At 41.4% G+C, this 16019-nt stretch overlaps 1 protein-coding gene and 1 pseudogene across 2 annotated transcripts; one reads left to right on the top strand and one right to left on the bottom strand.

The window, feature by feature from the left end:
• Positions 1 to 2095: 2095 nt before the first annotated feature.
• cnrip1b (cannabinoid receptor interacting protein 1b) lies at positions 2096 to 5149 on the bottom strand (the record flags this gene model as incomplete). The annotated part of the gene is made up of 3 exons (XM_079229978.1): positions 2096 to 2260; positions 3343 to 3487; positions 4971 to 5149. The coding sequence occupies 3 exons, from the start codon at positions 5147 to 5149 to the stop codon at positions 2096 to 2098; spliced, it is 489 nt and encodes a 162-aa protein (XP_079086104.1).
• Positions 5150 to 6113: 964 nt separating this feature from the next.
• Positions 6114 to 14393, top strand: LOC306746501 (protein NLRC3-like; annotated as a pseudogene). The gene is made up of 9 exons: positions 6114 to 6244; positions 8867 to 8989; positions 9203 to 9281; positions 9435 to 9663; positions 9823 to 11626; positions 11724 to 11897; positions 12021 to 12194; positions 13591 to 13643; positions 13795 to 14393. The product of its transcript is annotated as a protein NLRC3-like (transcript).
• The last annotated feature ends 1626 nt before the right edge of the window (positions 14394 to 16019 follow it).

The raw sequence follows: 16019 nt of genomic DNA, 5'->3' as shown, positions 1-16019 counted from the left end.
GCAGATGTTAACTGTAAAAGTAAACTGCTAAAACATTTTTCTCCGTGATTTCAAATTTACTGATACACATGTGGGACTATTTTCTACAACTATAAATGTCACAGGTGTTTTGCTCCAATAATACTTTCATACTGTTCACTCTGAACCTAAAGTTATTGTTTTGCCCTTCTTTTCACTACGTGGTGTCTCTTTGTGGTTTCATGTCTCTTTGTGGTCATTCTGAGTCTCTTCCTGGTTAGTACTCTTTCAGTGTCATAAAGCCGATAAAGGTTTGCAGTCAGTTTAAAATAAATAAGTTGAACGAATACATTTTACCACACAACAATATTTTCCATTTTACTATTAATGACATTATAAACAAACAAACACTTTCACTAAAGGTTCAGAAGGACATTTGGTTTGTTTCCTGGTTTCTTGCATAGCTCAATTCAATGCGTCAAAGATGTATATGAATAATAATAAAATGAAAACATTTCAAATGGTTCACTGTACAAAAATACTATTTTTCAAAATAGTGTAGGTATTGCATTATTTAACACAATTCATATTCATGGCTAAGTCCTTAGAGGAAGAGGTAGAGAAGCACAACTTCACCAAAATACACAAACCCTACGACCCCGTACTGCAGTAAAGTGTTCACGAGAATGAACACATGAAAATACACAAACCCTACGACCCCGTACTGCAGTAAAGTGTTCACGAGAATGAACACATGAAAATACACAAACCCTACGACCCCGTACTGCAGTAAAGTGTTCACGAGAATGAACACATGAAAATACACAAACCCTACGACCCCGTACTGCAGTAAAGTGTTCATGAGAATGAACACATGAAAATACACAAACCCTACGACCCCGTACTGCAGTAAAGTGTTCACGAGAATGAACACATGAAAATACACAAACCCTACGACCCCGTACTGCAGTAAAGTGTTCACGAGGATGAACACATGAAAATACACGCAGTTTCATTCCAAAACACGAATGCTTTTCACGGCTGTGAGGATCCACTTCATCTGAAAATAGTCCTTTTTATTTTATTTATCCGTGTACAACTTAAACAAGCTGATGGGGATTCCCTTATGTTGTATTCCTTCGTTGTAAACCATGTGCAGAGCTTTTCTTTGGCCTCGTTGCTGCACACTCTTCAAAACATAACGCACGTTTTTAACATCACTCGCTGCAGATGTCGTGGCTCCGCACGACGACACGTGAACATTCCTGCTGAAATGAAAATGTCTCTTGAAAGCGGAGACATTGCTTCTGGAAATGTTGGGGAGTCATTTTGGAATGAGACTCGTCACACGTAGCTCCAGTGTTACACACACAAACACACATAAACACACTCACACACACACAGCACTGTACACACTATGTCCACCACGTGTCTCTAAACATTATTTAACCCGTAAGTCTTTAAACACATTAAACGTTTACACTGGAGGTCTTTGAGAAATATTACATTTTTAGTTCTCAAGGCGAGACACTTCAGGCAAAAAAGTTTCCATTGTGAGGGTTCATTTTCATATTTTGGTCTATTTTTCATCCATAACTCATCTTCTTTGATTCTAGAGGAAATACAACATTTATTGTATTTAATTCTCGGTTTGCGTCTGTACATTTCTTCTGAATTCACCAAAAGTTACCGTTACATAATGTACCATTTGCATATTTAAACACAACATTTCATAAAACTTGTAATACAAAAAACAATATTCATAAAGTCAGTAACCAACTGGGGAAGTTTCATGATGATATCTATGAGTTTAATATTTGACCCCATTCACCTGTAGTGTCTCCCCTTAACCTTCATTAAATATGTTATTTTCATTTAAACACATTTGTTTTAGCACCATAAACAAAGAAAACCTATGAAAACACGTCTCTGCTTTTTAAACGTACCGCCACAGGATCCAATGAGGCATTTTATCTCCACAAAAGAGGGAAATGTTGCATTTTTCTTTTCAAACAGAGAAAAATCCCTTTGAGATGTTTCTGATATGACGATGGAAGACAATAAAACCAAAACAAGCTCCGCCTCCTTCATCAGCGGACACAGAACATGTCTCCTGAGGCTCCGCAGCGCTCCTGCGTCAGACGAACGTCTCCTTGCTGACCCACATGAGCGTGCGCGTGTCGTTGGGTTTGCACTCGTACTCGATGCTGTTGAAGCTGTTGCCCCACTGGCAGTGCTCCCTCTTGCTGTAGTTGTAGAACTTCACCTGCCACACCGTCTCAAACAGCCCCGCCTCCGCGAACTGTAGCAGACACACACACACACACACACACACACACACACACACACACACACAGATAAGTAGAAGAAAAATAACTACTGTTTATCCCTCTAACTGGCCTAAAAATAAATAAATAAAATAAAAAGGTAATAAGTATTATAAGTAAAATAATAATAATAAAAATAATAATAATAGTATTAAGAACTGTAGGTAAGAGTATATTCAATATGTTAGTACATGTATATAAATATAAATAAATATATTAAAACTAATAAATATGAAAATGTAAAAACATAAAAATATAAAATAAAGACATTTTTATTTTTATATTATTAAAGAAATATATTTTTTAGATGAAATTATATTTTATTATATATTTTTTAAGAAAGCTAAAAGTGTTGGTTTTTAAATTAAATTTATGTCAACAATTACGTTGGACACCGGTGCTTTTATTATCCTCCAAACGTCTGTGTATTCATGCTATATCTGTATCTGTATCTATGTCTATATCTATATCTATATATATATATATATATATATATATATATATATATATATATATATATATATAGAGATATATATAGATATCTATATCTATATATATCTCTCTCTCTATATATATAGAGAGATATATATATATCTCTCTCTATATATAGAGAGATATATATATATATCTCTCTATATATATAGAGAGAGATATATATATCTCTATATGCTATAGCTGAAGACCAGAAATGTGTTTCGTAGGCGACATTTGAACACCAAAATAAAATAAAAAACATTTATTAACATCTCATGTTGGTAGAATTCTCAGGATTAAAGCCGCCAGATTTTGTGTTCATTTTTTTATAAAAACATATAGTAAATATTTTTTTTTCTTTTCTTCTTTAATTTGTAAGTATTTTTAATTTTTCACTTAAATAAATCTCTCCTGAAAGATCTTAAACACATTTATAGCAGAATCCAGAGTTTGTTCTGAAAAAACACCAGTGTGTGTTTCTGGAATCTCACTTCCCAGAAACAGGATCCTGAAAGTCCCCACATGCTGACACAGATCTTAATTCAAAAAGGCTTTTCATGCCCTCTGACCCATGAATACACACCTGTATGTTGATCTGGACCGGCTGCCTCTCTCCGCTCTTGGTGTGAGTCACCCCTTCGGTGTCGTACTGGCCGCCATAGACCACCGACTGGGGGTCTTTGGACTGCTGCTCCAGGGGGAAGGTGACCCCGCCCACACTCATGGACCTGCAGACAGACCGGACCACAATGGATCCATCAAAAAGGTCATGTGGGACCATAGAAAACCAAAAGGTCATGTGAGACCATAGAAAACCAAAAGGTCATGTGGGACCATAGAAAACCAAAAGGTCATGTGAGACCATAGAAAACCAAAAGGTCATGTGAGACCATAGAAAACCAAAAGGTCATGTGAGACCATAGAAAACCAAAAGGTCATGTGAGACCATAGAAAACCAAAAGGTCGTGTGAGACCATAGAAAACCAAAAGGTCATGTGAGACCATAGAAAACCAAAAGGTCATGTGAGACCATAGAAAACCAAAAGGTCATGTGAGAGTTGGGACATTTTACCATCAACCAAAGACTAACATATTGAAATCTCTTCCATTTAAAACCACAAATTCATAATTTATAAATCCAATTATTGAAGGTCAAACGTGTGCTTCAGGGTTTTGTAGTGAAACATGTCTCCAGCTGCTGCATGAGCTGCCCGACATTCCAAAACAGGTCATCACGTGTGTGACCTCATTTTCACTCAGTGTTTTTTCACAGTCAGATATTTCGATGTTAACACTAATCCATTATTTGGGAGATTTGTAAAACACAACATTTACTACATAATCGTGACCTGTGGGGCAAAACCACGAGCAGCGGAGACACAAAGCCCCAAACCCTGGAGTCCCTAATCTGTGCTGGATTTGACGCGCAGCCAACTGGGGTTTACGTTGCCTTCGAGGGCTCCTCGTAAAATCCTGCTTTTGGAGCGCTGAACCGTGGAGGAAAGAGGACATGTTGCGCGGTAGTGTTATAGTTACGCAGCAGGAAGAAACATTTATAAATGATTTCCCTGTAGCTTGTGACTCACAAAAAAAACTCCACTTTAATTTGTTTCCTCCACTTTATATGCGGTACAGGTTTCGTAGTGCCCTTAAATCCTACTGTCCCTGAACGCGGCCACTTGCCGTCTTTTAGGTCACCGTTTATCTTGGCACGCGGAGGGATGAAGCTCGCGCTCAGTTCCTTAATTAGCCGCTAATGTTGTAGCACAAAGGTTAGAGGAGACAACTCTGTTAGATACGTTACAAAAAACAAGTGCATATTAAATATATATTTAATACAATATTTATTTATATATTTTACAGAGACCCTTGATAAAGGATACCCCCAAATCCAAACTACAACAACAACAACAAAATGAATATAAAGCAGTGCACGTTACACGTCATTATTATTATTATTATTATTATTATTATTATTATTATTATTATTATTATTATTATACAGAGCTCCATATGCCTCTTTGTCTATAACACACATGTGCCGTCTCCTCATGACTGACATGGTTCTGTCATTAAATGATCTACATTTCGTCAGCAGGCAGCTGGAGCACGATGCTCAGTCTGGATATTTGTTTTCCATAATCAATATTTACAGAGCGGTTTGTCTGATCAACCTTAAGTAAACAACAACACTAGATACGGGGTACCTACGTGGCCTGCACCGCGCCGGGCTTCACCACCACCTCGACCCGGTACTTGGAGCCGGTGAGCAGCTTGATGGTGCGCGTCTGGCCGAAGCGCGCGCCGTCCGACTTGAAGTGGACCGCCGTGTTGTTGGGGAGCATCTTCAGGGAGACCCCGATCCTCACGAGGGAGGGCACGTCGGCCATGTTCCATACGGCTGGAGAGTGTGTGCGTGTGTGTGTGTGTGTGTGTGTGTGTGTGTGTGTGTGTGTGTGTGTGTGTGTGTGTGTGTGTGTGTGTGTGTGTGTGTGTGTGTGTGTGTGTGTGTGTGTGTGTGTGTGTGTGTGTGTGTGTGTGTGTGTGTGTGTGTGTGTGTGTGTGAGTCGGGGAAAGCCGTGCGGAAGGAATCCAAAAACGGAGCTCGCGCGTGTCGCGCTGCGCGTCGTAATCCAGCACGAGCCTAATCCCAACTCTCTCCCTCCCCTCTCTCTCCTACTCTTTTCTCTCTCTCACTCTCTTCCTCTCTCTCTCCTTCCTCCTCTCTCTCTCTCCCCCTCTCTTTTCTCTCTATCTATCCATCCCTCTCTCTCTCTAATTCTTTATAAACCCTTAAAAGTTCATTAGTGGTGTTGAAGTTCAGACTCATCTGATTACTTTAATTCATACTGGATAGACTGGGAATAAGAAAAGGAACACAAGTAACAATGAACGTAAAACATCCCATAATAACAAAATAGTAACAAAAGGGTAAAATATGAGGTTCATTATTATAAGTGAAAATGTGCAGCGCAGCATTTACTTCAGGATCCATCAGATGATCATTAGTGTTCCACAGAGAACCTTCAGTTTGATCTACTGAGTGCTTTGGAGGTTTTTTATTCTCATGTGATGGCATTAAGGAAACAACTATAAAAAAGCAAATAAATACACCATTTTGTTGGAATTTGTGAGAATTGCTAACTCCAGTATTCTTTCTAAATTATAATATAAATAAATTATAATATACATAAAATATAGTATAATTAAACAAAGAAGTCAACAAGAGACAACAACATTTTATACAGTGAAATACTGTATGGGGCTTCACCCAGATCCTGACATGATTTATATATATATATATATATATATATATATATATATATATATATATATATATATATATATATATATATACCTGGACCTGGACCTGGACCTGAACCTGGACCTGGACCTGGACCTGGACCTGAACCTGGACCCAGCTGTGTGTCCATGAAGAGTAACTGGTCTATGGGTCATCCTATAGTCTTTAATGATGATCAAAGGTGAGGATGTAAACAAGATGATGATGATGAAAACTAAGTTATGTGGATGATGATGAAGAAGGCAAAGTGATGTTCATGCCCCACCGCCCCAACTACATTGTAACAAAATGGTCCATGCTGAATTTTGATTGCAATAACAAAATGTTTGACTCCTCCATCTTTGCTTTTATAAATAATAGAAGAAATCACTTAAAACCAGATCGCTCCATCAGCCAAAAATAAATAAAATGTGCAATCACTTTGATGCAAATAAAGTTCTATCTGTGCAAACATTAACTAATATTTAGTTACTACTAAATAGCTTATTGTGGAAAACGATTAGCAATTTTTTTGCAAAACAAAACGGAATGAGTGCAGATGTGTGAGCCGACATGTTGTATCAGTATTAGTGTCTGCAGTGAGCTGCTTTCCTCTACACATCTTTATAAACGGGGTTGCAGGCTGCTCTCAATTCTGCATTTCGTTTTGAGGCAACAGCAAATCAGCTTTTGGCAAAATGCCAAGATTCGGGTGATTCGCGCATTCAGTGGGCAACAGTGTGGCACAGTGGCGGCGGGTGGCATATTTTTTTTGGTAGGGCCATCTAATCCCAGTATGATTCAATGCAAAAAAAGGTATCACACATTATTACTTTGCAGTTAAATATTTAACATTTATTCCAACACACACGTACATATATATATATATATATATATATATATATATATATATATATATATATATATATATATATATATATATAATTATATCATCACCAATGTAAGGCACAAAAACAATACTTATGTTTGCATTAATAGCACACACACACACACACACACACACACACACACACACACACACACACACACACACACACACACACACACACACACACAGAGCCAACACTCACGGCAATTTCCTTAAAACATATACAGTTGTTCAACTTTAACTATTCTTGTGCCTCTTCCGCAGAGTGCTAACACCGTTACTGTTTCTAATTTGTATAAAGAAAATAACTATATTTTCCGTAGCTTTTGACATACAATGAGACTTCCGTTTTATAGTTGCGAGCCACCTTCAAAATAAAAGCATCTCATCTTAACGCAGGTAAAACACATGATGTAACGAAAACAACAACATTGAATGCCATTGGAGATATAATCCCTCCAGCGTGTCCTGGGTCTTCCCCGCGGTCTCCTACCAGTTGGACGTGCTAGCTTCGTAGCTTGACGGAGTTATATCCATGCGTGTCCTCCTGGTGGTCTCAAGTTTTCTTAATTTTTCCGACAAGTGCTTCATGTCCCTTACTCCCGTAGCTGTCTATGCTGGATCGGTCCATGTTGATCTAAAAAGCAAGCATGGAAAGTAAAATACGGCGTTAGCACGACTGCATCCAGCAGCTAGCTTAGCCACACCGCCCCGTTGTAGCTTAGGTCTGCACAGAAGCTGCTCCTCTCACTCCAGCTCAGAGCTGCATGAGCAGAGTAGGACAAGCAGGAAAAGCATATATTTTGCGCAGATATCCTATTTTCCAAATATTACTCGGTATATTCCATAGCTCAAAAACACAAATATTGACAATTTGTATAATTTATTAATATCTTTCTAATTTTTCTAATTAATTCTTTTCTTCTTTTTTTTGGTGGCTCAAGGTGGGTGGGGCCAAGCCCCATTGCCCTCTATGGGCCGGCCGCCACTGGTGGTTAGCATGCCCATCTTTCAATCAGAGGATCGGTGGTTAGAGCCCCGGCTCCGCTAGTCCACATTGATGTGTCCTTGAGACACTTAACCCTGGATTGCTCCCCGTTGCTGTGTCTGCGGTGTATAGAGCAAAAAAAAAGCGTCAGCTAAATGAAAGGTAATGTGCAAACATAGCCAGCAAGCTCGTTGTTGGGTACAAGACACAAGCACTTTGGAACAGGAGAGCTACTCCGGTGCTACTCGCAGGAGAGCGAGTGTTGTAGTCTTCACCCTGGGAGCGTTTCAAGCGGCAATTTTTTTGACTTTTTCGACTATCTTTCCGCTGGTGCTCAGTGCTCACCTGTCTGTGAGCATCGGGGCAGAACTCTGCTGTGCGCGATACCGAGAGCAAAGTAGACGTAAACGTAGAGACAGAAATGACATGCCGTCGTGGAGATGAGATCAATAACATAAGTACGTTTAGTTTGTTTAATAAAAGAACAAGGTTCTTTAGGAAAGGGAACCTTAAATTACTTCTGTTGTGATCCGGCGCTATAGAGAAAATTACAGGGGGGCGGGGCCTAATATAACGGTAGGGGAAACACTGATGATGAAAACAAAGTGATGACGTGTTTCTATCAGACTCTGTTGTGAGATCTCCAGGGCACTTCAGCAGTGTCCAGTGAGGGAGGGAGAGCTACATGGAGGGCTTGGTGGGAGCTGGTGGGACTAAACCAAACTGACTGGTGAAGAAAACAGTGAGCTGAAAGACTGAGCTGTTGATTCTCAGTGGGACCAGTAGGACTAGTACACCTTCACCAGTACAGGGAGTCATCTGATCCACATCCAGATATCACTTCATGGACCTTTACCTTGTGTTGGTCTCTGTGAGGACGGAGACAATGTGAGCTGATTGTTCATGATCAAATGATGATGATGATGATGATGATGATGTAATCTCAGTGTTTCTATCAGTTCACTGCAGAGAGAAAAGTCTCCTGAACCCAGCTGTGTGTCCATGAAGAGTGATCGGTCTAAAGATGCTGTGATTTACTTCAAAGATGGACGCCGTTCTTATGACCCAGAGTAAGTTCTTAAAACAGATGAAGCAGATGACTAACTGGCACACAGATGGTCGTCCTTCATCTCCAGTCTTTAGCATCTGGTTTATAAAATGATTCATCATGACAGAACACAACATGTTTAACTTATTGTTGTATTTGTGTTTTAATATCATGAACAATAAACAGTCTGTGGAGCAAACACAATGTGAGCTGATTGTTCATGACTCCTCCACAGAGAGGACCAGGAGAGCTCAGAGGTTCCCAGAGGTCCGTCTGCCCAGCAGCATCAAACACACCTGGACTCCATATTTATGGTCTGTACATGTACAACTACTTTTACATCTATTCTGTTCACAACCATCTCCATGCTGCACTCTTTAGACCAGTGGGTTGTCAGTCTGTCCAACATGGATCTGATGTTTGCTTCCATGGTTTTAGTTTGTCATTCATATAATATTCTGTTCCAGCTGCTGGAGGAGAACATCCTCACTTTTGTGAAGGACGAGCTGAAGAAGATCCAGAAGGTTATGAGTTCAGATTACCCAGAATGCTTAGAGATTCAGAGAGAGGATGAGGAGGTGTTGGACGGTGAGGATGAAGAGCAGAGGAGGAGGTGCAGAGAAGCCTTTCAGAAGATCTCACTGCACTTCCTGAGGAGCATGAAGGAGGAGGAGCTGGCTGACTGTCTGCAGAGCAGTAAGAGGATTTCTCTAAAGATTTAACATGCTGGATAAATGGGACATTTACTAATGTCTCAAGAGACCAGAATATATTCATAGACTCATTCTTTGAGGAAATGACATGTTGAAATCTATTCTTTGACTCATTGATCTTCTTTGTTGTGTGTTCATTCAGGACTTCCTGCTGGAGTTTGTCAGCGTAAACTCAAATCTAACCTGAAGAAGAAGTTCTAGTGTGTGTTTGAGGGGATCGCTAAAGCAGGAAACCCAACCCTTCTGAACCAGATCTACACAGAGCTCTACATCACAGAGGGAGGGACTGCAGAGGTCAATGATGAACATGAGGTCAGACAGATTGAAACATCATCCAGGAAACCACACAGACCAGAAACCACCATCAGACAAGAAGACCTCTTTAAAGCCTCACCTGGAGGAGAGGAACCAATCAGAACAGTGATGACAAAGGGAGTGGCTGGCATCGGGAAAACAGTCTTAACACAGAAGTTCACTCTGGACTGGGCTGAAGACAAAGCCAACCAGGACATCCAGTTCACGTTTCCATTCACGTTCAGAGAGCTGAATGTGCTGAAAGAGAAGAAGTTCAGCTTGGTGCAACTTGTTCATCACTTCTTCACTGAAACCAAAGAAGCAGGAATCTGCAGGTTTGAAGAGTTCCCGGTTGTGTTCATCTTTGACGGTCTGGATGAGTGTCGACTTCCTCTGGACTTCCTCAACAATGAGGTCCTGACTGATGTCACAGAGTCCACCTCAGTGGATGTGCTGCTGACAAACCTCATCAGGGGGAAACTGCTTCCCTCTGCTCGCCTCTGGATAACCACACGACCTGCAGCAGCCAATCAGATCCCTCCTGACTGTGTTGACCTGGTGACAGAGGTCAGAGGGTTCACTGACCCACAGAAGGAGGACTACTTCAGGAAGAGGTTCAGTGATGAGGAGCAGGCCAGCAGGATCATCCCCCACATCAAGACCTCACGAAGCCTCCACATCATGTGCCACATCCCAGTCTTCTGCTGGATCACTGCTACAGTTCTGGAGGACGTGTTGAAGACCACAGAGGGAGGACAGCTGCCCAAGACCCTGACTGAGATGTACATCCACTTCCTGGTGGTTCAGTCCAAAGTGAAGAAGGTCAAGTATGATGGAGGAGCTGAGACAGATCCACACTGGAGTCCAGAGAACAGGAAGACTACTGAGCCCCTGGGAAAACTGTCTTTTGATCAGCTGCAGAAAGGGAACCTGATCATCTATGAATCCGACCTGACAGAGTGTGGCATCGATATCAGAGCAGCCTCAGTGTACTCAGGAGTGTTCACACAGATCTTTAGAGAGGAGAGCGGACTGTACCAGGACAAGGTGTTCTGCTTCGTCCATCTGAGTGTTCAGGAGTTTCTGGCTGCTCTTCATGTCCATCTGACCTTCATCAACTCTGGTGTCAACCTGCTGGCAGAAGAACAAACAACCTCCTGGTTGTCTAAAGTCTTTAAAGACAAACCTAAACCCAAACATCTCTACCAGAGTGCTGTGGACAAGGCCTTACAGAGTCCCAATGGACACCTGGACTTGTTCCTCCGCTTCCTCCTGGGTCTTTCACTGGAGACCAATCAGACTCTCCTACGAGGTCTGCTGACACAGACAGGAAGTAGCTCACAGATCAATCAGGAAACAGTTGAATACATCAAGAAGAAGATCAGTGAGGATGTGTCTCCAGAGAAAAGCATCAATCTGTTCCACTGTCTGAATGAACTGAATGATGGTTCTCTAGTGGAGGAGATCCAACAGTCCCTGAGTTCAGGACGTCTCTCCACAGATAAACTGTCTCCTGCTCAGTGGTCAGCTCTGGTCTTCATCTTACTGTCATCAGGAAAAGATCTGGAGGTGTTTGACCTGAAGAAATACTCTGCTTCAGAGGAGGCTCTTCTGAGGCTGCTGCCAGTGGTCAAAGCCTCCAACAAAGCTCTGTAAGTACAGAGAGAGTTAGATTCATAGATCACAAGTTAAATATGCTGCTATCTTTTACACGTATTGCTTATTTTTTCTTCCTCCTTGTCTCTTCAGACTGAGTGACTGTAACCTCACAGAGAGAAGCTGTGAAGCTCTGTCCTCAGTCCTCAGCTCCCAGTCCTCTAGTCTGAGAGAGCTGGACCTGAGTAACAACAACCTGCAGGATTCAGGAGTGAAGCTGCTGTCTGCTGGACTGGAGAGTCCACACTGGAAACTGGAGATTCTCAGGTCAGGATTCATCAACATGTAAAACTAATGGACATTTAAATCCTGATTTACATTCATGGATAAACTCGTATCCTCCTTAAGATTGTCTTAAGATGTGATGTGTGTGTTTTTGTGTGTTTGCAGGCTGTCAGGCTGTAACCTCACAGAGGAATGTTGTGCTTCTCTGGCCTCAGCTCTGATCTCCAACCCCTCCCATCTGAGAAAGCTGGACCTGAGCTACAATCATCCAGGAGACTCTGGAGTGAAGCTGCTGTCTGCTGGACTGGAGGATCCACACTGGAGACTGGAGACTCTCAGGTAAGAAGAGGCTGCAGCCACAGACCATCAGTCTGATAGAGGTGGAAACCTGTTCTCTGTCACACTGTCAGCCTGGTTAATACGACCCTGACACACCAAGCTGACCTCAAACTACCAGAGACTCATCTAACTGTTTGAGTCCCACATCAGACGATCAATACAGACAGAAGTAGTCAGGGAACAGTAGCCAGGATGAGCCAGAACAGGGAGTGAAGGTGATGAAGCTGTTGTGTTTCTGGAGTGTTGATTTGTTTCAACCTCAAAAATGAAACTTAAAAGTCTGTTTTAACTCTGCTGGTGTTCTGGATTAAAACCAAGGCAGAGTATCCTGAAATTGGCAAAAAAACTCTGAGAACCTGCTTCCATTTCCACATCCTGTCTTTGTACAGCGGGTTATAAATTAAGGAGTAGACTGGACTGAAGGTTTAAATCTCCCGTCACCCCGAGATGGGACCCGGTCCGTGAAAATATTTTACGTAACCGGTCCGTGGCGCAATAAAGGTTTGGGAGCACTGCACTAGAGGATGTAGAGGGCAAATGCATAATATTGTGATTCTGCAAACCTGCTTGGTGGAGTCTGTGTTCCACCACAGTCCCCGATGTGTTTTTTTTCTAGCGATATATTTGATTTTGTAGCGAGTAACGAAGGTTTCAGGGGAAATGTATCGGAGTCAAAGTATCAGTTTTCTTTGCAAAATGTAGTGATGTAAAAGTCAACAGAAATATAAATAGTAAAGATATCCCAAAAAAAGACATAAGTACAGAAACGAAGTATTTCTACTTCGTTACTGTACATCATGGTGGGTTGACATGCGTCAACGTCGTCACGCTGCAGTTTGTGGGCTCATATGAAACTATAGTTTTATGTTTTAATGCTCATCTTCTACCTCCAGTGTGTGTTTCCCTTTAGTCCAGACATTACTGTGAAAAGACAAACAAAGAAACAATCTGTTTAAACCTTCTTGATAAATCATCACAATAGGAATGAGTTGCTGTTTAAAGGAGTTCAGCTCCACCTGGTTTTGGTTTGTTTTGCACTGAGAGACAGTTCTCTGGCTGATAGAGTGGACTTGTTGAAGCTACAGGTGACAGTCGGCCACAGACGCTCAGCTGGTGAACATAGTGGAGCATTTAGCAGCTAAAGAGACAGATGTTTCCCTCAGGAGGTGGAGACCAAACACAGAGCTAAGAGAGAGAATAGTGGACTTCCATTCATCAGGTGACACAAACACAAAGAGTCCTGATGAGTCATCATGTTGATGTGGAACTGCTGGAAGTAACAATATATGAGCTGATGAATAATAAGTGGTCCATGTGAACATGAATAGCAAAGCTCTGTGATGAGAGTGATGTCATGTTCATGTGTTCATGCTGCTCTGACTCCTCCTCCTTTCAGGGTGGAGCCTGCTGGAGTCCGATGGGTCAGACCAGGTCTGAGGAAGTGCAAGTGTGCTTTGAGTTTGATTCATGAAAACATTCAACCATCTTCAGACTGTGACATCACTCATTCACATCTCTGATGTCATCATCAAAGTGTCAATAGATGAACAGATGATAGATTAATAACTGCAGCTGTATTGTGTCTTGTTCTCTCCATCAGATTCCTATGAACTCACACTCGACAAAAACACAGTGAACAGGAAACTCAAACTGTCTGACAACAACAGGAAGGTGACACATGTGGTGGAGAAACAGTCATATCCTGATCATCCAGACAGGTTTGACTACTCGTCTCAGCTGCTGTGTAGAACTGGTCTGACTGGTCGCTGTTACTGGGAGGTCGAGTGGAGAGGAGGAGTTTCTATATCAGTGAGTTACAGAGGAATCAGAAGGAGAGGAGACAGTAAAGACTGTTTGTTTGGATGGAATGATCAGTCCTGGAGTCTGGAGTGTTTTAATGGTGATTACTCTGTCCGTCACAATAAGACAGAAACACCCATCACCACCACCTCCTCCTCCTCTGGTAGAGTAGCAGTGTATGTGGACTGTCCTGCTGGCTCTCTGTCCTTCTACAGAGTCTCCTCTGACACACTGATCCACCTCCACACCTTCAACACCACATTCACTGAACCTCTTTATCCTGGGTTTGGGTTCAGGTTTGGGTTCTGGTCCTTGCCTGGTTCCTCAGTGTCTCTGTGTTCTCTGGAGGATTGAGAGTCTCCTCCTGGTAGAGAAACCTTCTCTCTGCTGTCCAGATAGTTCAGCCTGTACAGGATCACACAGCTGATGTTAGTTAGCAGCAACCTGATCTCTCAGTGGTTGCAAACAGGTGCAGCAGGTGAGGGGTACCTGAGCTGGTCTGGACTCAGGGGGGTTGAGAGCTCTCTGGACTTGTGGTGTTGCAGATGGAGGTCTGAGAGCTGAGCGAGGTCCATGTAATGACCTGAAATGATCTGTTGTCTGAGAGAAGCTGTGGAACATGTTTTACTTTGTGTATAAAACTCAACTTTGTTGTCTTGAAACATTTGTTTGTGTGAAGAAAAACCTCTGAATGTCAAACGAGAGTCTTTCTGGATCAGATTCAGCTTCTGTGGAGAAATAATCACAACTTGTAAAGAGTTGTTTTGATTTGAACAAACTAAATTCATCATCTTTGATCGTCGTTTAACAAAAGTGTTGGATGATTCTAGATAATAAACCACATAAACATCATGTCAAAGCTAAAATGTCCAAATCCATCACAACAGTGTATACATGAAGGATTTGTTAAGTCCATCTTCATTATTCACGTTGTATTGTTCACTTTGACTTCCATTCATCACTGACTGTGTGCTAGTTTGGGGAAACTCATAGAAACAAATCAAAAGAGACAAAAGAAGTTAGAACCAAACTACTGATCAAGAACCAACTCAAGAACAACGATTTTCAACCAACACAGATCAGGTATCAAGTGAGAAACTAATGCCGTGTTCACACCGGACGCGGCGCGAATTTGCTGCGCGACCAGATTGCATATACAGTCAATCCACAGACGCGCTGCGACGCGAATTGGCGAATTGGGCGCAGAGTTATTACAGGTGGGGCGCAGGGGGGAGATGCAGATAAAAAAAAAAATCCTTCTTTTTATAATCCTTTATTAATCCCACAGTGGGCAAATTATTCTCTGCATTTTACCCATCCTTACACTGTAATAAGTTTCTGTAGTTTTCACAGTAATATTACTGTATACTGGCCATATTCTTACTGTAGAACTCTTATACAGCAAGTTGCTGTAGATCTGTAATGCATCATGGTCAAAATTCATTCCCGAGTGAATCTTACTGTAAATAAATGTTGCTGTGAATCACAATACAGTAATTTTGAGCGGGAATACACCATAATCTGTTTTAACATTATTTTCAACACAGATGTTAGGTTTAGCTGTCACTCAGACAGAGGGGGAAACAACATTGTTATATCTCTGTTGTGTTACACAAAGATGACAGTAACTATAACGTTGTGTGCCGATGGACACTTGCTTCTCTTGACACAATTTTGGAGCAAGAGCTACAACATTTCTGACCAGAGTCCACTTCAACTTCATCAACATCAAGGTAACTAAGCTCATTATTATTCCTTCATGTTTCCTTTTTGCCAGCAATTTGCAAATGTACATTAATTACAGACAGCACAGTCTTCTCAAGTAAAGTCACCGTGTAACGCTACGTGACTTTAAGTAGGGAGACACTTTCCTGCACTAGTAAGCTAACGTTAGTGTTACTAATATTACCACAATATAGTATTTGCACATTACATTGTGATATACATCATTTGGCTTCATATAGTTGATAAATGGCATAAGTTTAGTGTAACTTGTAAATTAATTGGTATTGTTTATATGTGACG

This window comes from Taurulus bubalis (genome assembly GCF_910589615.1).
Source record: "Taurulus bubalis genome assembly, chromosome: 14".
In the NCBI taxonomy this organism is placed as follows: Eukaryota; Metazoa; Chordata; class Actinopteri; order Perciformes; family Cottidae; genus Taurulus; species Taurulus bubalis.
Note: the sequence above shows the minus strand (reverse complement) of the source record. Positions and strands in the feature narration are given on the sequence as shown.